This window comes from Pelophylax lessonae (genome assembly GCF_965119305.1).
Source record: "Pelophylax lessonae genome assembly, chromosome: 1".
In the NCBI taxonomy this organism is placed as follows: Eukaryota; Metazoa; Chordata; class Amphibia; order Anura; family Ranidae; genus Pelophylax; species Pelophylax lessonae.
The window spans coordinates 816,101,985-816,127,822 of NC_138768.1; the positions used below are offsets into that span (position 1 = coordinate 816,101,985).

General features: G+C 42.8%; 1 protein-coding gene across 1 annotated transcript in view; it reads right to left on the bottom strand.

Moving 5' to 3' along the window:
- MAEA (macrophage erythroblast attacher, E3 ubiquitin ligase) overlaps window positions 1-25,838 on the bottom strand; it is a 168,856-nt gene that overhangs the window by 25,439 nt on the left and 117,579 nt on the right. Inside the window, exons 4-5 of the mRNA XM_082247533.1 lie at window positions 20,015-20,137; window positions 15,094-15,170 (exon numbers count right to left, since the gene is read on the bottom strand). Coding sequence (XP_082103659.1) covers window positions 15,094-15,170; window positions 20,015-20,137 — 200 coding nt within the window. The remainder of the gene's footprint in view (window positions 1-15,093; window positions 15,171-20,014; window positions 20,138-25,838) is intronic.

A 25,838-nucleotide genomic window follows, 5' to 3' on the forward strand; every position in this document is an offset into this window, starting at 1 on the left:
GTAAACAATTGGTAACACACTAGGCCGTGAAGGACTGAAATTCTGCACCGCCCGCAAGGTCCCCCTGCTCAAGAAAGCACATGTACAGGCCCATTTGAAGTTTGCTAATGAACATCTGAGTGATTCAGAGGTGTGATGGTACTCACTGTCACAGGGAGTGAAAGACAGATACTTAATGGTTTGGATTGTTTCGAATGGGTTCCATGTTTACAATTATGATAATGTTTATTGAACTTCAATGTCAGAGACAGGCTCTCCCTATTGTTTGTGTATGGAGATGTGATGTGGATTGTGTTAAGCCTGTCTGTCCCATTGTTAAATGTTAATGAACTCACATATTGTTTCTGTCCAGATGGCTAGAAAATTAGTTCAGGTTAATGCTATTTCTGTATACAATTTCATCTGCATACAATAATGTAATCAGGCAACCCCTGACCTGTGTGGTAATCTGATCAGGAGGAGGAGGTCCGTGCTGTATATAAATTCTGTGTGACCAATAAACAGGAGATTCCCGTACAAGTTAAGTTGTCGGCTAGCTTTGTATGGGGGCGGCTGGAAAATCTGATATCTATGTTCACGACTGGGAGGAAGCCGTATACTGACGGAAGTCCACAAGTACAGTGTGGGTTGCAGTTCCGTTAGTGTTGTGGTCAGATGAGACCAAAATCAAGCTCTTTGGCATCAAATCAACTCACCGTGTTTGAAGGAGGAGGAATGCTGCCTATGACCCCAAGAACACCATCCCCATTGTCAAACATGGAGGTGGAAACATTATGCTTCCCCCAGCCAGGGCATTGAAAATGAGTAGTGGATGGGTATTCCAGCATGATAATGACCCAAAACATACGACCAAGACAACAAAGGAGTGGCTCAAGAAGAAGCACATTAAGGTCCTGGAGAGGCCTAGCCAGTCCCCAGACCTTAAAGAGGTTGTAAACCTCAAAGTTTTTTATTTTTTTTTAAAATGAACACCTGTAAGACAAACACATAATGAGCTAGTATGCATCGCACACTAGCTCATTATGAAATACTTACCTTAGAATGAAGCCCCGAAGTGCCGACCGTTCACCTCTCTCATTGGTTACATGTTGTGTCGCCCTTCTTCCGGGTTTGCGGCATCGGGCCATCTGATTGGCTGGAGTCGGGATGACGGTCACGGAACGGGTCTCTGAAGGAACGGCACGAGCGGCCGTTCCTTCAAAGCGCATGCGCCAGTGATGTCACTGGCTGCATTCAAAGTAATTATCTCCTAAACGGTACATGTTTAGGAGATATTTACAGTACCTATAAGTAAGCCTTAATATAGGCTTACCTATAGGTACAAGTTGCAGAGGAGGGTTTACTTCCTCTTTAATCCCACAGAAAATAGTTGTATGGAGCTAAAGGTTTGAGTTACCAAACGTCAGCCTCGAAACCCTAAAGACTTGGAGAGGATCTCTGGAGATGTGTGCAAACCTGGTGGCAAACTAAAGAAATGTCTAACTTCTGTGATTGCCAACAAGGGTTTTGCCCCCAAGAACTAAGTCATGTTTTGCGAAGGATACGAACTCACCCAAGCCCTACTGCAATAAAAAGGATGATGGGCTGTGTGTCGGTGCCCTGGCTATCCAGAGAATCAATAGAATTCAAAAGCTGGCACACGATTACTGCTTCATATGAATTTTTTTTTTGCACTGAAGCAGTTACAACATTTTGGAAATGCTAACGCGTTTCGGCCTAAATCTTTCTCATAGCATACCAGCATGTTTTGCAAAGGGGTCAAACACTTATTTAGTTCATTAAAATGCAAATCAATTTATAACTTTTTTGAAATGTGTTTTTCTGGATTTTTTTGTTGTTATTTTGTCTCTCACTGTTAAAATAAACATACCATTAAAATTATAGACTGATCATTTGTCAGTGGGCAAACATACAAAATCAGCAAGGGAATAAATAATTTTTCCCCTCACTGTATATATATGTATATATCTCAAAAACAACTGATGACATGTATATATATATAATAACATATACGTGCAAAAATTTAAAAAATTAAAGTAAGTTGTATCAGTTGTGGATGTTTTTTAACTGATTCATGACAAATGTTCCCATACATTTGGAATAATATCTCTCACCCACAGGTAGTTTAGTGAGCTTTGACGTGTGTAAAGATGGCTGCCGCATATCCAATTGACCATGTGATTTTGGGGGAAGTGCAACCATGTGTTGCTGACCTCACTCACAAAATGACCTGTGAGTGGTCAAGAGGAATGATTACATCCTATGGGTGGTCTCTGGTGTACAGGACTATAAAAAGAGTCCATAGCATGAGCAACTGTCTGTTTTTTGGAGCTGTGGAAAGACCAAGCATGCAGCCAGGAGTTCTTATTGTCCTGTTCCTCTAGCTATCCAGTGTAAGCTGTTGATATTCAACTACCAGAGCTAAATAATATTTGGTATTTTGGGATATTGGGAATAGGAGTGTATGTTTAAGTCGTGATATATTGTGTAATGTTTATGGTAACTTTTATGTGTAAGAAGCTTTGTGTATTAGGCCCTGTTCACATAGGGGCGATCCGACTTCGGGAGGCGACCTCCGAGGTCGCGGTGCGAGCAGCGCGCCGCGACCTCGGAGCGGCCGCCACGGACTTCATAACATTGAAGTCTATGGCGGTCGCCTCCGGGTCGCCCCAAAGAAGCTCCGGACCCCTTTTCTAAGTCGGAGCGACTGTCGGAGCGTCTGCAGCTTCCCTATGGGAGGCGACCTACGGCGACCTGTGAGGCGACCAGGTCGCCTCACAGGTCGCCTCAGTGTGAACCGGGACTTATGATGACCAGTAAAGTTTTGTTTTATGCTTTTTATCAAAACTTCTCTTGGTGTGTCTGTTCATTTTAAATATTTACTAGATATTTCAGTGGCTGTCCAGTATACCTACATTATAAATTTTGTTTTTCCCACATTTGTTACATAAGTAAAAAAAGAACCTAGTCATTAAACCTGCCAACTTCTATTCAAAGCTGAACATGGAGTGGTGGTGAATTGATCCTTTAAGTTGATCCCCCTTAAATTAAAGTAAAGTACAGTCCCCACTGCTAGCAAAAGGACATTTTTTTTTTTTTAACCTTTAATTTAGGCTGTACAATATAAAAGACGTTCACACCAGGAACAAGAGATCAGGCTTTTGCTTCCGTCCTGTCCATCAAAGTGGATTTTCATATTACTACTACTATTAATTTGTGTTTAGACTGAAGAAACAAAAATCCTGTGCAGAGCAGCAATCACACTGTTTATTAATTATAGCAAACAAGTCAGTAATGGCATCTTTATTTGCGGCAGACTGGGAGGAAAAGAATGGAAAAAAAAGAAACACACTGAGTGTAATTTGGCACAGCTAGAGGTATCAGACACGGGGGCCCAATGCTGATAAAGTGGCGACCGGTAAACAGCCCCCTCTAATATTCTAATTGAATATGGAAGGCGTAACCACTATATACAGAGAAAGTTATAGATTAAAGATCAATTATGAAATTAAATTACAGTCTTCACTTTTATTTATTTTATACACCGTGGTGTTTTTGTTTTCCTTTTTGGCATATTGCTTTGAAACTTTGAAGGACACTTAGCTGAAGGTAATGAGTCAAAGAAACCTGCAGTTTAGAAAAATGAGAACTTAGACAATAATATAATAAAGAGGAACGATAGATGGAATGTTGAAGCATATGTATGTCAAAGCAAATCCAGATAATTCCACTGGGGTTACTTCTCCCACCGCCTAAGATTTATTTCAGGTCATTTAAAGTGAATGAGTCACTATTTAAAAAAAAAAAAAAAAAACCTAAAAAAGCCTCTCAACAAAGAAAATGTAATCTCTGTTCCCACGCCGCTGATCTTTTAGGTATGCTTGCTATAGAATCTTTGTATAAGAGGTCCGGTGTTCCGTGAGAATTACCTACCCGTGAGAAAAACCTACCCCTCGTCACTTCCGGTTCTCGGCACTGTATGTAACGAGGCGGTTACATTAAAACAGCTGTGCTGAAATACGAGTCATCTCCGCTCCTGTGTCTGTCACTTCCCTGATCTCGGATAGTAAATATAAAAGCGGCGGCGGGTGTATGAAAACATTAATCACGGAGCCGAGAGCCGCTTTTATATTTACTTGCCGAGAGCAAGGAAGTGACAGGCACAGGAGCGGAGATCACTCGTATTGCCGCACAGCTGTTTTATGTAACCGCCGCATCGGTAGGTTTTTTTCACGGTACACCGTGATCGTTTAATACTAGTGCGCATGCGCACTAGTAAGCTCCTCAGTTCTTCTATTAGGTATCCGGGGCTCTGAGCATGCGCACTGCTGCGCTGCTCTGCTGTTTCTGCCCGGAAGTGACGAGGGTAGGTTTTTCTCACGGGGTAGGTAATTCTCACGTTACACCGGCCCTCCTTTGAGCTTCATCTGCTGGCCCCATCATCAATACAGGACACAGTATGTAGGAGCCAGAGGAAGAAACCACAGAGGGGGAGATTTACTAAAACTGGAGCACTCAGAATCTGGTGCAGCTGTGCATGGCAGCCAATCAGCTTTTACAATTAAGCTTTGGCAATAAAACCTGGAAGCTGATTGGATTCTATGCAGATTTGCATCAGATTTTGTGCTCTCCAGGTTTAGAAAATAAACTCCACCGCTTAAAGGTGGCCCAGACATCTAACAACAGATACTAAAAGATTTGCACTTAAAACAGAGCAAAGATAGGGGTGTGAGTATTAAAAGTTTACTTTTCCAAGAAGCTTTCTTTAGTTTTCTAAAATGGTGACAGAATTAATCTAAAGGTGATAGGAGAGGCGAAAAAGTTAAAAGGATAAGTTCACCCATTTTTAGGGTGGAACATGTAACATGTTCCCGCTCTTGCAGCCTCTCCCTTACCCCCCCCCCCCCCCACTCGTGTGACAGCAGGCCAGGGATTTTCTCCCTGCACCAGCTGTCACACAGGGCCCCACCATTTATTCACAGAGTTCTGTGAATGAATGAATGAATGAACTACAAGTACCGACGGCCTTTGCAGCTGTCGGCTTGTAGTTTTCAATGAGCTACCAGGACACTGTTGAGCCCGTTAGGTAGTTCATGCATTTTTCCTGTCATAGTGTAACTGCCTACCTACCACTCTCTGCTCTGCCCTTCCATCACTCTCTGGGGCACTGGTCTGTGGAGGGGGCGGGAGCAGCTGGCTCAGGCAAAATCAGCTGCGGGTTAGGCAAATGGGTGGATCCCAACTTTAAAGTTGGCATCCTTGCAGTGCCTGGACCGACTCTGTGACATCAGCCAACAGCAGGTTTAGCCCGCTGTCAGCTGAATCGGTCACAGGAGTGCAGAAATAAGTGCATTCCTGTGACCCAGAAGAGGAATGTGGCCAAAAGAGCTTTGGTCCTACTTCTCCTTTTTTAATGCATTCTCTGCATTAAGGTAAAAAAAAAAAACTTACAACAGCAGTGCTCCCCAGCCCTCCTCCCTAGAACTTACCCGAGTCATGTATAGATCCAGCGCTGTGCCCAGCTTCAGTTCTTTTCTCCCCTCTGGCTGCTCTCACAAGCCGGATGTCAGTTGACTTCACAGAGCCGTTCTAGGCTATGTGAAGAGGGGGATTACACCCTCATTTCCTGGTCTAGAAGACAACAGGTAGTGAGAGGAAATGTCCTCAAAGTAACAGGAAGAGTCACCTTTGACAGCTGACACCGGAAAATATGTGTCCCCATTATTGGCGAGCTGAACCTGCACTGCAAGGGTTAACAGCATGCCTTAACAAGAGATCCCACTACAAGGGATAATTTATTTGTCTGGATTTGGGCTTCAATCACCTATGGATACTTTTACACGAGGAGGTTCACTAATGCCTCATTTCCACTGAGCGGAACAGTTTGGGTCGGTACAGTTTGAAAGGGTTAGGATGGTCCGGTCCATTCAGGTGAGCGTTTCCACTGCAAGTTGGGCCACCAGGGGCCATGCGGGGTTTACACCAAATGAGGTGTTTGTTTTGCGCTTTCGTTCGACGTGAGCATTGATGGTTTCCCGTTCGCCAATCAGTGGAATCTATCGTGTGATGCCAGTAGCTCCACCCTTAGCGTACCATTTCCAATGGCCCTACATCTGAAGGAGGACCAGGAATGGTGCAGTTTGGTTCGGTTGTATGGGCCACTTTCATAATGGAAACACTCAAATTAGCGTAACAAACCGAACCGACTCGAACCAATCCGCTCAGTGGAAACGAGGCATTATTTGTTGAAGTGAACTTGTCAACTGAAATAAAGGCAACAAACTGAAATGGCAGGCACCTTGTGGTGTCTCCAAGTGCCTTCATTGATTATATGTTTCAGGTTTCCTGGTCTTTTCCAAATGCATTAGCTGAACACAATATGTTGAATATTATCTTAGTGCCTGATGGAGCCCTTTTAGCTTTTTTATAAATGACTTTAAGCATAGCCTCTGGTTCTGATGTAGCCTAGTTTGTGAAGAGAGTGAGAAACAGCTGACTGTTGCTCTCAGGTTCAAGCATCTCTTGCAGAAATTGCTGTGTTTCGTACATTCGTCACTCCAAGTGCCACTTATTAGACGAGCATTGGGTATAAAGATGTCTTAAGCTGGTACATGTTATTAATAGAACACATTTCAATTTTTAAGTGTATATCAGTTGAAAGCTAAAAGCCCTGATTTTTGTTTATGAAATATGAAGGCAGGCAATAACCAAAGCATTCATACTTATTTAATGTAAAGCGGTCACAAACATCAGATATTCGCACTGACCATGTGATGAAATAATATACAAACAGAGGTTATCTAGAAAAGATCCTCAACTGTAGCAATGGGATTGGATTTACTAAAACTAGAGGGTGCAAAATCTGGTACAGCTATGCATAGAAACCAATCAGCTTCCAGTTTTTTTTTGTCAAAGTGTAACCACACCATTCATAGGGCCAATTCTGGCATTCCTCACCTACACCTACATGTAAAAATCATATTTTTTTTTTTCTAAAAAATTAATCAGAACCCCCAAACACATATATATATATATATATATATATATATATATACACACACACACACACGTATACATATATATACATACATTTTTGTTTAGCAGAGACCATAGCGAATTAATTGGCGATATTTGCAATTTGTTATGTCACACGGTACTTGCGCAACAATTTTCAAATGCAATTTTTTATGGAAAAAATACACTTTAATTAAAAAAAAAAAAACACAATATTCAACCCAATTGTTTTGTAAAATGTGGAAAATGAGGTTACACCGAGAAAATAGATACCCAACATGTCATGCTTTAAAACTGCGCACACTCGTGGAATGGCGCCAAACTTCGGTACCTAAAAATCTCCATAGGCGACTCTTTAAACTTTTTTACAGATTACCAGTTTAGAGTTAGAAGTGGTCTTGTTCTAGAATTATTGCTCCCCCTCTAATGTTTACAGCAATACCTCACATGGGTGGTTGAAACGCTGTTTACATATGCAGGCGCAACCTATGTATGCATTCGCTTCTGCATGTGAGCACAAGAGGATGGGGGCACTTTAACATTTTTTTTTATTATTTTTTATACACTGTCCCTTTAATTTTTTTTTTGATCACTTTTATTCCGATTACAAGAAATGTAAACATCCCTTGTAATAGGAACAAGGTATGATGGGTCCCGCTGTGGGGGTGGCTTCTACATTACAGGGAATCGTCGCCTGAAAGCAAAGATATCTGACTGATGCTTGTAGCTGCAGGTATCATTCAGATATCACCACTTCAACCTAAGGACGTCATATGACATCCTACGGACGGGGCTACAATGCACAGCTGCACCAGATTTTGCACTCCCCAGTTTTAGTAAATAAACCCCATTGTGTCTATAAGAACAAAGATTAGAACTGCCCACGCTATGGTATTTTCTGTCATGAATTTGAATGCTAGACAACGAGGAAGCAAGCTAGGTAAAGCACTAATGGCTTTGAACCTTGGTGTTGGAGAGGAATTCAAAGAAGATTATGAACAGAAAAGCGAACAAATCGATCCTTCAAGAGGTGCTACAGCTGGGGGAAAAAGAATGTAAAAGTCAGCAGCTACAAATACTGTAGCTGCTGACTTTTAATATATAGACACTTACCTGTCCAGGCAGCCCGCAATGTCAGCACCCCAGCCGATTTTCGGATCAGCTTCCGGGTGCTGCCGCCATTCGTTCTAAGGGAAACTGGCAATGAAGCCTTTTGGCTTCACAGCTGGTTTCCTACTGCGTGTTCGTGAAGCGCGCTGTACATTCTAATTGGCTCCGCAATGGGGGAAGGAGAAGGGGGACGGAACTTCCGAAGAACCGTGGCATGGCGCTGTCTACCAGAAGTGGGGAAGGATACCAAAAACAGGTACCTGTTCCCCTCTTCCCCATGAAAGGTGCCAAATGTGCATCGGAGGGTGGGGGGTAAGCAGATGAGCGGGAGTTCCACTTTTGGGTGGAACTCCGCTTTCAAGAAATCAAGCCCAACCTTTCACCAGAAGTCCAGACAACTAGACTGAGGCTGCCTTATTCTAGGCATACTATGAGAAGAACTGGAAGAGACAATTATGTCTGGAAAAGTTCACGGGAACATAAGATAAGGGTGACCAGCAATAATATTGCTGGATACAGTCACAGAAATTACCAACTTGCAGTTATGAAGACTGAAGACCCAAATAGAAGACAGATCATTCTGGAGAAATCACTATCCATGTGGTCACTGGAAGCGGACATTGCCCAATGCCTCTGGAAGCTGGTAATACATACTACAAAATGAATGCAAAGCATTCTCTGACTGGAGGAGGTGGAAAGGTTGGTCGTTGACATCATATTCTCTACCTTGTCCAATCAGAGAATGCTTTGCATTACTGCTCTGGTGACAACTTGAACTTTTGCTCAGCATGGGACCTGGAAGCAAGTGGAGATCCTTGGAGTTAGCGGTGTCTACTTCAGTGTTTTCCAGCTTCCTAAGCCATCGGCCAGGTATGGTATATACATTTGACCAAAATGTAAAAATATACCATGCCTGGAATTCTTCAATAATAATATTATTAAATAAATTGACGTTGCCTCAAGTGAAAACTCCATATTAAATCAATCCAAGGATCCAAAAATATAGGCAGCCGAGATTATGTGAGCTTCACCCACTCACTTCTGTCTCCTGAGTGTCTCTACTGCTTAATAAAAAGCCCATTTAGGAGAACAATGGGGCTAGTGCTAAAAACCACAGGAAAGCTCAAGCTTGGCGTTTAAATTTGAGGAAGAATATTTGGCCGTTTTTACTGAAAATAAGTGTTGCTTATGGATTTCTTTATTAATTGCTCAGCTTGAGTTACCCAGGTTTCTGACAAGTTTGCTTTGAAAAACAATTTTATTAGCAAAAATGTTTTCAAACCATATAATGGCCACGGCTCCAATATTCACAAGTAAAAGGCAAGAAAAATGATTTTCAAGCAGCTATAATGGTACAAAACCTACTTGTGTCCTCCATCAGTATGAAACAAGCTTATATTAAAAGTAGAACTATGGGCAACACTTTTTTTTTCTTAAATTTGAATAGAACAAGGGAGAGTTATAATCCCTGTCAGATTTTTTTTTTATTTTTTTTACATCTGTGTCCCATTGGGGAGATTTCCCTTCACTTCCTGTTCCATAGCCAAACAGGAAGTGAGAGGAAATCCCTGCAAATTAAGCGAATCCCTTGGGGACCCCCAGGTTACCAGAACTAGTGTGCCCATTGGAAGATTCCCCCTCTATTAATTTTCTGGGGACAACCCAAAGTTTGGGATTTTCTTTTACTTTAAATGATAATGGTAAACAGGACAATTAGAGAGAGAGGTGAGACTCCCTAAGGCTTCACGTACACAGGACATTTGAAAATCTCTAATAAAACGCTAGAACTTGACAGGTAGCAAACAAGGGTTAAAAATGTCAGTCTTTCCGCGTTTATGCACGTTTGCGTTTAGAAGCGTTTTTACATTGTAAAATGGTCAGAAATGTATCCCCATTGAAAACACCTATAAACGCGAGCTACCACATTTAGACACGTTTGCACGCTGTTACAAGCATTTGGTGTTTCAAATGGCAATTAACTTCCATCCTGAACACAATTTTTTTGCTTTAAAAAAAAAAAAAAAAAAGCCACTAAACTCAACTGCCTCTAAATGACTATAAACGACTGAGTGTTCATGGACAGATAAGATAACAGAGGAGAGTTCAGGGGCTGCTGAAAAAATGCCCGACTGCTCCTAAATGTCCGTTTATCAGCAGCAGTGTACATGAGGCCTAATAGGGGCACAGACAGCAAAAAAAAAACTGACAGGGGTTCTAATACTTCTACACTCTATCCAACACTAAAACCAAAAAAAAAAAAAAGTTTTGCCTTTAGTTTTACTTTAAGGGCTCTTTCACAGGGAGCAGACCGCATTGCGATCCATTCCGGCACTTTTTTTTTTTTTCACGGAGCGGATGACATTTGTGTCATCCGCTCCGTATGTCCGCATATCATCCCATCCGTTTGCGGATGATATGCGGACATAATGTAAGTCTATGGGCATTGCGGATGTCAGCAGATGACACCGCCGACATCCGATTTTCCTGCCTTTCCGTTTTTTACACGGAGGAAAAATAGGGAACAGAACTGAAAGGAAGAATATCGGATGTCAGCGGATGGTATTCCGCTGACATCCGCAATGCCATAGACTTATATTATGTCCGCAAATCATCCGCAAAAAAATAGGATGATTTGCGGACATGCTGAACGCCCATGTGAAAGGGCCTTTAGTCAAACATTTTGTTCCTGGTTTTGGACAGGGTATAGAAGGGTTAGAACCTCTGTTGAGTTCTTATTGTTGGGTTTCTGTTGCCACCAGAGCTGACAATCCAAAAGTTGAAGTCGTCACCAGAGCAGGAATATAGGGAACATTCGTTCCAGTGACAACTGTCCACAGGGGCATTTCCCTTATATTTGAGAGATTTCCCCTTACTTCCGATTGTATCTACGGGACAGCAAGTGAAGGAAGTGCCTCCCAATGTGACACCTGACAGTGGTTTTACTAATTCCCAATACCAATTCCCTACTCTATCCCAAACTACCTTACAGCTGAACCTCAGGCACAAACACTTTCATTTTAATATATTCCTCAATAGCCACAGAGGATATAAATCCATTTGTATTAGGGATCGACCGAATATCGGTGCGGCTGATTATTGGGGGACGGAATTTACATTTTTTAAATAATCGGTAACAAACTTATCAATATTGGCCCCCCCTCCGCTGCAGTGATGATCTTTTTGGGGCCCACTATGTCATCGGCCTGGGTAAAAGAAGCAAGGACTTGCAGTGCAGTGCAGGTCCAGTGCGCATATGTTGCGTCGCATGCCTCCGTGCAAACGTTCTGACAGTCTGACTAAATCCTGGCTTCTTCTACCCAGATAGGGCAAAGGCCGACGCCTCCCTCGTCTCGGACAGTGCAAGCAAACAGCCACCCACAGCAGGGAGCCTGGCCGCCACCCACCGACAGCAGGGTGCCAGCCAGTCACAGCAGGGTGCCAGCCAGCCACCCACCCACAGCAGGGAGTCACCCACCCACAGCAGGGTGCCAGCCAGCCAACCACCCACCCACAGCAGGGTGCAGCTAGCCAACCAACCACCCACAGCAGGGTGCTAGCAAACTTCAAATGTACAGAATATCGGCACCTGATATTGGCTATTGAAAGGTGGCCAAAAAAATCGGTGTTGGCCCTGAAAAAACCATATCGGTCCACCCCTAATCTGTTTGCAACAAAAGCCTTTGCAAAAACAGTTCTTATCTTTTAAAAGTAGCAGTGATATCATCACTGTGCTGTACATAGCCTGTGCAGTAAGTAGAGCTGTGAGAGGGGCCTAGCAGGTCCACCCACTACAGGCTGCCTGTAGAAAACTACTAGAGAGGGCGGAGACAAGACCAGTCACCCTGCACAAGAAGAGACAACAGAAGTGCGCAGTCTCTATTACAGGAAGCTCCTGCACAAAGTTTCACATTGGATTACTCTACAGATCTGGAGGAAATATGTATAACACACCAAGATGCAAGTAAGAATACGCACACCTTTTGTATTTAGACAATATTTGCTTATTCCAGAGTTCAGCTTTAAAGTGATTTGAAAGGGTTTTTTTTGGTTATACTTACCTGCTCTGTGCAATGGTACTGTCTCCTGAGTAGAGCACTCATCCTAATAGGCGTACGCCTGTTTCCTGTCTTGGGAGCACATCACTCCCCTGTCGGGAACACACATCCGTCTCCTGGCTGGAGCTCTGACCTGTCTCCAAATGGGAGCCCTGAGCTATGGTCAGATCCTTGCTTATACTGAGTGAGCAAAATGCACACTCACACAACCTCAAGTAATGTCTCCAGTAAGACGTGGACACAGGATTAAAGGCTTTGTCCTACCCAAGACTCTTTCAAGCCTTAGGACTCTGGACATTGATCCAGGAATACAATACTGTGACGTTTTTCCCTATATTCACACAGTGGCAGAGCCTTGCACTGCCACACAAGGTACATGTGTTATATGGCTGTCTAATGTTCCTTGGGCAATTCTAGGGTGATCTTCCAGTTTAATGTTAGCTTTGAAGTTTCTAGAACAAATGAGAAGTTCTAGTTACACTTACACTTACTTTTTGGCTCTACAGGAAATTTATCCAGTATAGTCTTTGGAGGCAAAGTAATTTTGCAATGTGCTTTATCTAAACAAATATTGTTGTCTGGACCTTCTCCACCTCCTGGCTCTCTCCCTGCTGCTACACAGCTATAGCAATGCTGTAAGCCTAATTACGCTGGAAAGTGGACCCTGATGTAGGGAAAAGGCTCTGATGTAAAGGGGGACTTTGATGGGGACTCTGTTTTAAAAGAGGGCCCCAATGAGGATACTGATGAGTGTCCCCACAACTATAATGGTGATTGTGATGTAAAGGAGGGAGACTCCTAAGACAGACTCAGATGTAAGGGGGGTTCTGAAAGGGACACTGATGTAAGGGGGAACGGAGGCAGACTCTGCTTTAAGCAAGGACTCCTAAGGCAGACTCTGATGTAGGAGGGACTTTGCTTTGTTTTACTGAAGGTATTTTTCATAACCACCTCAGTTCCGGAAGGTTTTACCCCCTTCATTACCATGCTATCTTTTGCTATTTAACCACTTTACCACCGGAGGTTTTTGCTGTCTTACGTCCAGGCCACTTTTTGCGATTCGGCGCTGTGCGACTTTAACTGACAATTGCGCGGTCGTGCAACGCCGTACCCAAACGAAATTTACGTCCTTTTTTTCCCCACAAACAGAGCTTTCTTTTGGTGGTATTTGATCACCTGTGCGATTTTTACTTTTTGCGCTATAAACAAAAAAAGAGCGTTTATTTTGAAAAATAACAATATTTTTTATATTTTTTTATATGAAATTCCCCCCCCCCCAAAAAAATGTAAAAATCTAAATTTTTTTTAAATTGTTGGCCAATTTGTTTTCTGCTACCTATGTTTGGTAAAAAAAATCACAATAAGCGTATTTTAAATGGTTTGCGCAAAAGTTATTGCGTTTACTAAGGGAAAGATTTTTGTCATTTTTGGTGTTTTTTTTTTTAACGAGTAATGGCGGTGATCTGCGATTTTTTTTGCGGGACTGCGACATTGCGGTGGACAGATCGGACCCTTGACTGACATTTTTGACACTTTTGGGGTTACCAGTGACATTACTACAGTAATCAGTGCTATACATATGCACTGTTACTGTAAAAATGACACTGGCAGGGAAGGGGTTAATTTTATTGGACAGGGAGGGGTTAATGTATGCCTGGTGCTTACTAACGTGTGTGGGGGGAGGTGACTGAGTGACACAGGGACAGATTGCATGTTCAGCTATGCTGCTCTGTTTACAGAAGCGGGCGGATCTCCAAACTCGATTCCCCAACGATCGGGGAAGAGCTGCGGCGATCGCCGCCGCTCCTCCCCTGGCTCGACTCCCGCTGTGACTGAAAACAGCGGGAGCACGCGAGCGCCGCCTACATGGGGAGGAGTCCAGCGACGTAGGTCTACGTCACTGGACGGAATCGAGCCACTTTGCCGCAGTACAGTCCCAGTGACTGGTCGGCAAGTGGTTAACTGGTAATTGCACAATCATGCAATGCTATACCAAAATTAACGTTTTATAAATTTTCACACAAATAGAGTTTTCTTTTGGTGGTATTTGATCACCACTGCATTTCTTATTCTTTATTATATAAACCAAGAAAGACTGAAAATTTTTTACTTTCTTCTATAAAACATATCCAATAAAAAAAAAAAGAATTTCTTCATATATTTTGGCCAAAATGTTTTCTGCAGTAAAAATAATTTGAATAAGTGTATATTGATTGGTTTGCCCTGCAAGTTATAGCATCTACAAACTATGGTATATATACTGGAATTTTAATTTATTTTTTTATTCTACTAATGGCAGCAATCAGAGACTTATAATGGGAATGCAACAGTGCGGCGGACAATCTGACACTGAGTGGGAACTGACTAACTGACACTAATACAGTGATAACACTATACACGGTCACTGTAGTAATGAGGGGAGGGGGTTAACATTTTGTGTAATCAAGGAGTTAAATTTGTGCCTAACAATGTGTGTTAATTGTTATTAAAGATCTCTTTGTTTCTTCCCCTTGCTTTGTAGGGGGAAGAAAGAGATCGTTCTCTTAGTACAGAGCTCTGTGTTGATTGTCAGCACAGGGCTCTGGGCTGTGATTGGACACGGCCGATCAGCAGGTCCCGGCCATGAATGATTGGCTGGGACCTGCTGACAAACTCCTGCTGTGTACAATTACAGAGGGTGTTAGCGGAAGGACAAGCAGGTACCAGTACATTGCTGTGCATGTACAGGCTGCCTGTCGGTCCAGAAGTAGTTACAGTAATCATATTCTGCTGATTCCAAAACAGATTCAAATAATACATTTTCATTCATTTAGTTATTCATAGCTTTATAAAAATGATTTTTTATTTGTAAACTACACGATGTGGTCCTCATGCTGAGAAGTTTGGCGAGCCATTCTTTAGAGGAATGTCTTACCTGACTGCGTCCAGCCTTTTGTTCTGGTGGATCAGTTCTATGAACTCCTGGATCCTAAGGCTGAATTCCAGGCAACTCTGACAGAGGAAGACAAAGTGAGAAACGACTTAGAAAGATAAAACTGTGTAAGAAAGCCTTCCTTCCAGGCTTGGTGTAATCCCCAGACACTATTACTTATGGCTGGTGCTTCAATTTCCAACAATACACCACGAAATAGATGAAAATATTTTACAAAGCAATAAAACAAAATGGCACAGCTGTAGGAAGGGATTACCGGAAATAAAGAACTATCAACATTCATTATGGGCACAGATTTCTCAAGCTCAAAATACTAGAAATCAAGAGCATCAGTTAGAAATACAAGAGCTGCACTGAGACACCGAAATACAGAAGATGAGACATTGCATTGTGTCAACAGTCAAATAGAACTTGTGTTTGCTATCATTTTCGGATGCTTATGAGATCATTCAGTTCTCACCGACAGGTTCATCTGACCTGCTTCAACCTGTTTTTGAATTACCCTTTAAAATTTTGCACAATCTCGAGACACACCATTCTAAAATGTAAAAACCTAAATTGGTGGTTTTACAAACTGAGCAGCATCCACACACGTGGGACATCCATTATTAGAGACGATTTATTCTTAACCGCTTGCCGACCGCCGCACGACTATTTACTGCGGCGGTCAGCCCCTCACAAGCAAAGCGACGTAGTACTACGTCGCTAGCCTGTGAGGGTCTAGGGAGCGAGCGAGCGCTCCCCCGGAGGTGCGCTCCCGCGTGGTCACGGACCCCCCCCCGCGCGTGTGACCGGCGGACCCGATGTCCGCCGATCACTCGCGATCGTCGGGTGGAGAGGGAGAAAGGCAGGCGGCTAATGTAAACAAGCCGCCTGTCATTCTCGCTTGTGTAGGAATAGTGATCATACAGTTCTACTATGTAGGACCTTTGATCACTGTTCCTAAACCTCAAGCCACAGCCAATCACAGTTAGAATCACGCCCCTAGGGACACACATTACCCCTCTCTCTCTCTATCTCTCAAAAAAGTTAACCCCTTCACTGCCAGTGTAATTTTACAGTAACAGTGCATATTTATAGCACTGATTACTGTAGTAATGTCACTGGTAACCCCAAAAGTGTCAAAAATGTCAGTCAAGGGTCCGATCTGTCCGCCGCAATGTCGCAGTACCGCAAAAAAAATTGCAGATCGCCGCCATTACGCGTTAAAAAAAAAACTACAAAAATGACAAAAATCTTTCCCTTAGTTAGTAAATGCGATAACTTTTGTGCAAACCAATCAAAATACGCTTTTTGCATTTTTTTTTACCAAACATATGTAGCATAAAACAAATTGGCCGAAAATGTTAAAAAATTTTGATTTTTACATTTTTTTTGGGGGGAATTTCATATAAAAAAAAATGTGAAAAATATTGTTATTTTTGCAAAATTGACGCTCTTTTTTTGTTTAGAGCGCATGATCAAAAAATCGCACAGGTGCTCAAATACCACCAAAAGAAAGCTCTGTTTGTGGGAAAAAAAGGACGTCAAATTCGTTTAGGTACAGCGTCGCACGACCGTGCAATTGTCCATTAAAGTCACGCAGTGCCGAATCGCAAAATAGGCCCTGGTCAGGAAGGGGGTAAAATCTTCCGGGGCTTAAGTGGTTAAAAATGCAATGTACCTTTGCACACTGGTACTGACTAGCATTCCAGCTTTTCTCTTCTGCCCCAGTTTCTCGTTGGGGGTTTTTTTGATCTCTAGAGAAGCTGAAAAAGTATTTGTCTGCCTCCGTCCCTTTATATATGTGGGGGTTTTTTATATCAGATACGCACTGGGAATCTCTCTGACCACCATTCCAAGCCTCAAAGCATGGAAAAACAGAGACATATATCCCAATAAAGTCACCATACTACACTTGGCACAAAACTTTCCAAAACCTTTCTTCACCTACTCACTTTGGGTCTATAACACAACACTAACAAATACACAACTACATGTGAATTTAATTCTATGTTAAATCTTTTTCAATAAATGTATTCTTATTTATATCCTTGCATACATTTTCACTTGCCCATAAAGTCCCACCCCTACTGCCCCAGTTTCTCTACCTCAATCAGCTAACTTGACCACAGTAATGACAAAGAGGGGCAGGTAAGTGGCAAACAAGGGTGTTGTCAGGCGCCTGGCGTCCTTCTGATCAACCTACACCATCATTAGTTGTTGGGACACTAGCAGCTGTCCAACATAATTCCCAAACTTGTAATGCTACACATTAAAGCACTGTGGCTTTGTGTAACAAAAAAGGCAGCATTGATCACCCACTGGTTTGTTGACAATTTTTGGGCAATTTTTAGGCATTTTGCCAAGGCACCCCTGAAGAGCCTAGAAGGCACCCCAGTGTTCCACGGCATCCTGGTTGAAAAAGGCTGGTGTAGGATGTCCTCTGCACTTGGGTGGGTTTGCTCTGTACAACTTAATGAGTTCCCGGGGCCAGACCATTAATTTCAACAACAACCTTTCCCATAAGATTATATGTGCATTCATGTATTTTATACCTGGAAAACCCTCCCTTGTGTAGGCATCTAAAAGAGACTGCTGCTGGGTACCACCATCTTGAATGTGATGTGAGCAGTCCTAAAGCTGTCATTCAAGTGATACTTCTTCGCCAGCAACTACATAAAAGACTATGTAGGGAGGGGAGGTGAGAAGGAGCTGGGCCAGCGCAGACAGCAATTAGCCATTCCCAGAAAAAAGAAGAGGGCTATGGCGTGCAAGGGAAGGGGACTGTGCTAAAGAATTTGATGCTTTCTGGAGTGACAATTTACTAGCAAGTTCAGGGGCACATAAGTAGTAAAATTGCTTAAAGCGTAACTCCACTTTGTTGAGAAAAAAAACATTCCCCTCTGGGTGATCTCTGTACTTTGCAGGGATTTTAACAATCTTTGTTGCAGATTCCTACCTTTTGTTATTCTGAAGAAGGCCCCTTTCACACATACGGTCCGTTTTTCATCCACCCGTTGACGGATGAAAAACGGACATCAATGTATCTCTATGTAAAAACGGATGACAGCTGATGAAAAACGGACGACAACGGATGAAAAGGGATGAAAAACGGATGACAACAGATGAAAAACGAATGAGAACGGATGAAAACGGATGAAAACGGATGAAAAACGAATGACAACGGATGAAAAACGAATGACAACGGATGAAAAATGGATGAAAAACGGATAACAACTGATGAAAAACGGATGGAAAACGGATGGAAAACGGATGGAAAACGGATGGAAAACTGATACATTTGACGTGACTGAACTGATGAACTGAACGGACCGTATGTGTGAAAGGGGCCGAAATCATTGTTTGTTCCTCTGTGCTGAGTGGGTCTTATGGGAGTGGTTTCATAATTATCTATCAGCTGTGCAGCTGCAGTGCTCTAATGAGGAAAACTGCTGGGCCTGCATCCCTTTAGATGTGTTCCTATTGGGAGTATCTCACCAAAAATGACATTTTTGTTGCAGGGGGTGCCAGAAATCTGACTTGTATCTTAGTGCAGACTTCTGGGAAAATTGGTGAGCCAATCACACAAGCAGAAAATGATGTTTCTGGGGTGTGGTCAGTATACATTCTGTGTACAGAACAGCTCCAGGTAACCATATTGCATTGCGTTTCCAGAAAATTACAACAGCCGCAGATTGTAAAGGAAAGGTAATTTTTAATAACATTCAATCACAATATGATTTGTGTCGCAATTGTATACACTATATTTTTTTCTAATTATTTGCTATTTTTCCCCCCCACAAAAGTGGAGTTCCCCTTTAAGGAAAGGAGAAATACTACAAGTAGGTATTTAGAAGACCTATTTTGTCTGTGCTTTTAGATACAGATTTTAAGTTGTTGATGGGTTCTTTTTAAAGCAACCCTATCAAGTAAATAAGACTGGTCAAAAAGCTCTCGCTCCAGAAAAAAAAAAAAAAACGTACATCCCAGGGTTACCAACAGTCCATAATTCACGGAGAGAGTTTGTAAAATCCATGATTTTTACATGTGTCTGTGAATGTCCATTACAGACACCCAGTCTGCATGCCCAATATGGTCATTCACAGACAGATGTGTGAATTTATTGACAGTGGGAAACCCTGGTATATACTGACCTCTCCCGCTGCCAGCACCACCGAACACCAAAACTGATTTATTTATTTTTTTTAGTTAAGTTTATTTAAAACTTTCTAGTCAGGTCTTTTACATAAAATATTTTGCCACCTAACATTTAATGGTTGATACTTCCATGACAGTGTTTTTGCATACCAATACTAGGCTTTATAGTAAGAAAGCCCAGCAAAAGCTGCTCTATTTCTGACTCTCTTTTTCTGAAACCTAAAAGAAGTTCGGCGTTTAAAAAAAAAAACGTGCACCGTTAAGGAGATATTCCAGTGAGCAAGTGACATCACCAGCGCATGAGGGAACGGCATACCTGTGCCATCCCTTCAGAGCTCTGTGCCATAAACCATGACTCCCGTGTGCATGCGCAGGAGTGACGTCATTGCGGATTGGCCAGTCCGACGGCTGGAGCTCACAAACTCGGAAGGAAGACTGGGTGAAGATGGAAGCCCTGTCAGCGGTGACAACATGGAGCTGGAGGGCTTTATTGTAAGGTAGGTCTCTCATAATGTGCCAGTATGTCATGCATACTAGCACATTATAACATTGCCTTGCAGGGGGAATTTTTTTTTTTTTTTACTTTGCAAACTTTACTAATGTTTTTAAAAATAAAAACAATGTCATTTTTACACAAAGGGGCAACTTTTTTGGCTCATAAACATGCACAGGCCGCATTTCTATTGACTGCACAGGTCCCATTGCCATTTTGGGGACAGCTCAGATCTAAACAAGCCAATAAATCGGCCCTGAGAGGCCTTACCTTCATTTTCCTAAGTCTGGATTTGTTATCATGGCACCAGGCCAGACATGTCATGGTTTCCTGTCTTTCCAGAGATTCCTCCACTTCCTTTGCAGTCAGGAACATTTCTATATTCACTAAATCCTGCAAATAAAAATAAAACATAATTAAACAACTAACAACAATTCACCCAAAGTGGATCTTCACTGCATCTGAGCGCTACAAACCAAAAACACTATTTAATTCATTTTTAATATTCAAAGCAATCTCGCCCATCCATCCATGTCTCCATGATTTATTTTGTTTAGAAATCACTTTAAAAAACACTCCCCTATAATTTCTGGCTGTGGACATCTTGAGTAAGGGCAAATGATTCATGTAGCATTTACTTCCTGGAATCCATCTGCCCTTAGCTCAATAATTAATGCAGGAGTGTGCGCTTGGCTGAGAAAGCCCCTCCTCCTTTCCTCCCTTCCTGAAGACCGCCCCCCCCCCCCTCTCCTGAAGACCCATGATATGTAGGACATCATTCGTCTAGGCAAGAAACCAGAAAGTAACCGAAAAAATGTAAAAAAAAAAAAAGAACAGAAAATTATATTTTCCTATTTACTAATTCTAGCAGCATGAGGATTAAAGGTTTAAATGCCCCCCCCCCCCCCCTGGACCAGGCCATTTTGTGCAATACGGCACTGCGTTACTTTGACAATTGGGTGGTTGTATGACACTTTATACAAATAAAATCAATGTTTTTTTATTTCCCACAAATAGAGCTTTCCTTTAGCGCCGGTTCACACTGGCGCGACGCTACTTTCAGGGGCGACCTCCGAGATCGCGGTGCGAGCAGCGCGCCGCGACCTCGGAGCGGCCGCCACGGACTTCATAACATTGAAGTCTATGGCGGTCGCCTCCTGGTCGCCCCAAAGAAGCTCCGGACCCTTTTTCTAGGTCGGAGCGACTTGTGTCGCTCCTATTAGAACGGGTCCGTAGCTTCCCTATGGGAGGCGACCTGCGGCGACCTGTGAGGCGACCAGGTCGCCTCACAGGTCGCCCTAGTGTGAACCTGGGCTTAGTGGTATTTGATCCTCTGCATTTTTTTTTTTTTTTTGCGCTATAATAATTAAAAAAGACAAGAAATTAAAAAAAAATAAAAATATTTTTTACTTTTACCCAAAAATGTCAAAATCAAATTTCTTCATTAATTTAGGCCAATATGTATTCTGCTACATGTTTTTGGTAAAAAAAATAAAATAAAAATCCCAATAAGCGTATAATAATTGATTTATTTTTTTCCATATTTACGGAATTTTTATTTTTTTTAATTGTTTTTTTTTTTACTAGTAAATCAGCAGTTTTTAGCGGGACTGCGACTGTGGCGGACAAATCTGACATTAGGTGACACTATTTGAGGACCAGTGACACTAATACAGTGATCAGTGTTAAAAAATGCACTGTCACTGTACTAATGGCAGGGAAGGGGTTAACATCAGGGGCGATGAAAGGGTTAAATGTGTTCCTAGGAGGTGCTTGCCAACTGTGTAGGGATACTTTGACTGGGTGAAGACAGAGATCCGTGTTCATGCTTACCAGAAACACAAGATCTCCATCCTCCCCTATGACAGAACCGCAAGCTGCCTTGTTTTCATAGGCAGACAGCCCTTCTGCCTCTCTCAGGAACGATCGCCGGTTGGCGGCGAACATCGGGTCCACTGTACTCGCCGATTGGCTCCATCTGTGTCAAATCACATAGGAAGCGAGTCGGTGGCGGCGCCTCAGACCCAGAAATCTAAAGTACAGATACGTGATTTTGCGCTAAAGGGCCGCCCTGCCACAGGGGTGTACACCGCCCGCAGCTGCGAACCAAAAATGATCCCCCCTCTGAATGGGGCCATGCCACAACCGCGTGCATTTACAGGGTTAAAACAGGTTGTAAGGATGCACCATATTGCCGCCTCACCACTTGTCAAACGCCTCTGAAAAGCAATCCAACCATGGTCCACTTTTTAGAGACATGGTATTAGCAGCCCTATGTGTAAATGTAGTCTAAGGCTAGTGACAGACAGGCACCTTTACCTTTAGTGATCCCGTCACTGGTGATTTCGACCAATCAAGCTGCTTGACTGTCCTTATGGAATCGCTCCCTTGCCTAACTGGGGCAGCGAGATGTCGCTCCAATTACTAGTGATTGAGAGTCAGCAGTGTTTGGGGGAAGAGATTCAGCTGCCTCAGATGGCAAGGAAGTGATTCCATAGGGACAGACAGACCACCTCAGTCATTCTAACAGTGGCAATTTTGTCTTTAGTGGCAAAGCCGCCTGTCTGACATCAGCTTTAAAGTGGACCTTTAGTCAGGAAAATGAAGTCCTGCTAGATCACTTCAGGCTGTCCCCTTTTCAGGTATAGCTATATAAAACATTAATAAATAAGTGACTATACTGTTAAAAATGCAGTAATACACTGTCTCACCCTGCTCTGCACATGCTCAGTTACTCTCCATTTTTATGCACAGGTGAAATTGAAGAGGCCAATCTGCTGACAGCCTTAAAAGCAGAACTAAACCCTCCTATCCTTTATAGCCAAGGAAGCCGCTTCTGTTAGATCTGCAACTTCCATGGTGCTACACATGTGATCAGTTATGGCACCAGTCATTTGAGGATTTAACAGTTTGGTTGAGGACACAAGCAAATGTGACAGTTAGCAATCCCAGCATTCCAGGAATGTAACTGTTTTTTTGAAACCATTAAATCAATAGGTTTATTTCCACTTTATGATTTACTGCTGTTTGGGGGCTCTGGGCTTCAGCAAAATGGCAGCCTCCAGCAAGAAGAAAGTTGTAATGGGCAAGTTCCACGCTAAACGGATAGGTTTAGATCCACTTTATAATTTACTGCTGTTCAGGGGCTTTCAGGTTACGTAAAATGGCAGCCTCCAGCAAGAAGAAACAGGATCAATGCTGGAGACAATTTACAGCACACACTAATTTTGGTAGCATTATTAATATGGAATGTATGTTCCTTGTTAAAGAACATTATTATTTTTTTAATTGGGTAAAGTTCCGCTTTAATCTGTGCTATGGGGGAGGAGCATGGCAGAACTTGGAGAAGGTAGAGACCTTTGTCCACATTACACCTGGGACTGGGGGCCCCTCAGTCACATAGAAAAGAGCCTGAAAAATAATCCATCCATTAAAAACTTTGACAGGCCCTGTGCATGCTCTTGTTGATAGCTTCAATACCCTGGTTTTTATGGAATAAAGATATTTGCATTGGGAACATGGAGTAGATCACCCTAGTAATTGTCTGGTCTATATGCCAGCTTTTAATATGCTGAGAATGGTAAGGAGTGCTCCTAGTTTGTGTTGTTCTTCCACATGCAAAAGACTGCTACATACATGGAGATACAACAAAGGGTGATTGTAAGGTCCGGTTCACACTGATGCGATGCGGGAAGGCTGCGAACTCGCAGCCTGTTCCCGCATCACACACGCACCCCCGGCAGTTCACACTGCCATATGCGATACGCTGGGGGTGTCAATGTAATCTTAACAACACCCCCAGTTTGATCGCATATCGCAGTGCAATCTTGCAGTTCGCACAGGATCGGATCGCACAAGTGTGAACCGCTGTGCGATCCGATCCTGATGCGGCTGCAAAAAAGGGTCCTGTGCGTGTTTGCTGCGGGAGCGATGCGAATTTAGCCATACAGTTTGTATGGCTAAACTCGCACCGCACAGCTGATCGCATGTCATGTCGGAGCAGTGCGCTCCGACATTACATGCGAACCCGGCACACGCACAAGTGTGAACCGGGGCTGAAGAATGACTTTGTAGTTATATAATGTGGTCAGTTCTGATGTAAATAGTGCTTGGCGGAATTCCTTACATTTCAGATGGTAAAGGTCTTCACACAACCCTGCCAGTAGCTCCATGACCATGAGTCAGTGGCTCCAGGGCTGGTATGTGAACATCAAAATGAGTGGTTTTCATGGCATTTTTTCATTCCCTAGTGGATGAAATGTAGTAACAACAATAAAAAGCAGCTGTGCAAACGGATGAGCTGAAGGAGTCAAGCTAACTGCATGTAGGAAGTATCACAGTGATCTCCCTGGCTTGGCAAAAAACCCAAATTCCAGACACAGCAAAAAAACCCAGAAGAGGATGAATGCACAGGGAGGGATGGAGTGCAGATGGTTCATTGGGCCCTGAGCTGTACAACTGACAATAATCCAACTCAAACATTACAAAGAGAACAACTCAATGACCAACACACAACAAAGAACACCAAACATGCCGCTGACACCTCATTATAAAAAAATAAAACAACCTAGGGGACACAAATAGTGTCAGAAAACTAGTCACATATAATCATCTGCATCTCTTACCAAACGTCAAAAATGTATAATTTTGGTGTTTGCAGAAACAAAATATTTGACCCCCCCCCATTTAAGAGGAAGTAAACCCTCCTCTGACACTTGTACCTATAGGTAAGCCTATGATAAGGCTTACCTATAGGTAGTGTAAATATCTCCTAAACATGCACCGTTTAGGAGATATTTACCTTACATGCAGCCAGTGACGTCACTGGCGCATGTGCCCTGAAGGAACGGCCGCTGGTGCCGTTTCTTCAGAGCCCCGTGCCGTGACTGTCGGCTCCCGCGCGCATGCCAATCAGATGGCCAGATGCCGCAATCCCGGAAGAGGGGCGACTGGACATGTCGCCCGTCATACAGGTAAGCGGGCGGCACGACGGGGGCTCGTTCTAAGGTAAGTATTTCATAATGAGCTAGTATGCGATGCATACTAGCTCATGCGTTTCTCTTACAGGTTGCAAAAAAAAAAAAAAAAAAAGTTGTATGGGTTTACAACCTCTTTTAGTTACCATAGGTCTATGTCTTAGTAGTGAGCCTGCCGTTGATGGCAATCCACTAGCTACAGGACTTCTAAAGAGGGCAAATAATTCACTCAACTATTTCTACAGAATCTCTTGCTGGTGAAAATCCTGCAGAATCTCCCTTGCAGGCATTACAATGACATCTCTCTGTTCCAGCCGGTAAAGGAACCCCACCATAGAAACAAGCGAGTGGTTTCTTTGCTCTCTCTAGTGATCCTGACACTGACCTGTTGCTGCTAGCCTCAGGATTACTAGTGTGACTCAGATAACCCTCTGGTAGTTGTCATGCAGTCTATAGCAGTGGCAATGGGGGCATGGACTTGAAAAAGGGTTGAAAGGGCATTATCTCTAACTGTCTCATGTAGCATTTCCCCACTCTCTAGCTATCTCTTGTATTCTTCAACCACTCCAATAGTATCTTTCCCTGCCTCTGAACATCTCCTGTAGTTGGTCAGTTTCTGACAGTCACCTCATCACATGTACTGAAAATGATGTGTGCGAGTTATCCCCCCCTTCCCTTGAGGACGTCAGGGTCCACAAATGAGGCTCCCTACATTTTATAAGTTGACCACCATTGCTACAAAAGGTACTGGAGTCTAAGGCTGGCAAAGACCAAGCTGATTACTTGTTACGCTGTTGCTTTGCACAGAACTAGCAGAAACTTTATAGATATATATTATATATATATATATATATATATATACACACACATACATACATATACACACACACCTGCATACACACAGAATCTCACAAAAGTGAATACACCCCTCACATTTTTGTAATTATTTTATTATATCTTTTCATGTGGCAACACTGAAGAACTTACACTTTGCTACAATGTAAAGTAGTGAGTGTACAGCTTGTATAACAGTGTAAATTTGCTGTCCCCTCAAAATAACTCAACACTCAGCCATGAATGTCTAAACCGCTGGCAACAAAAGTCAGTACACTCCTAAG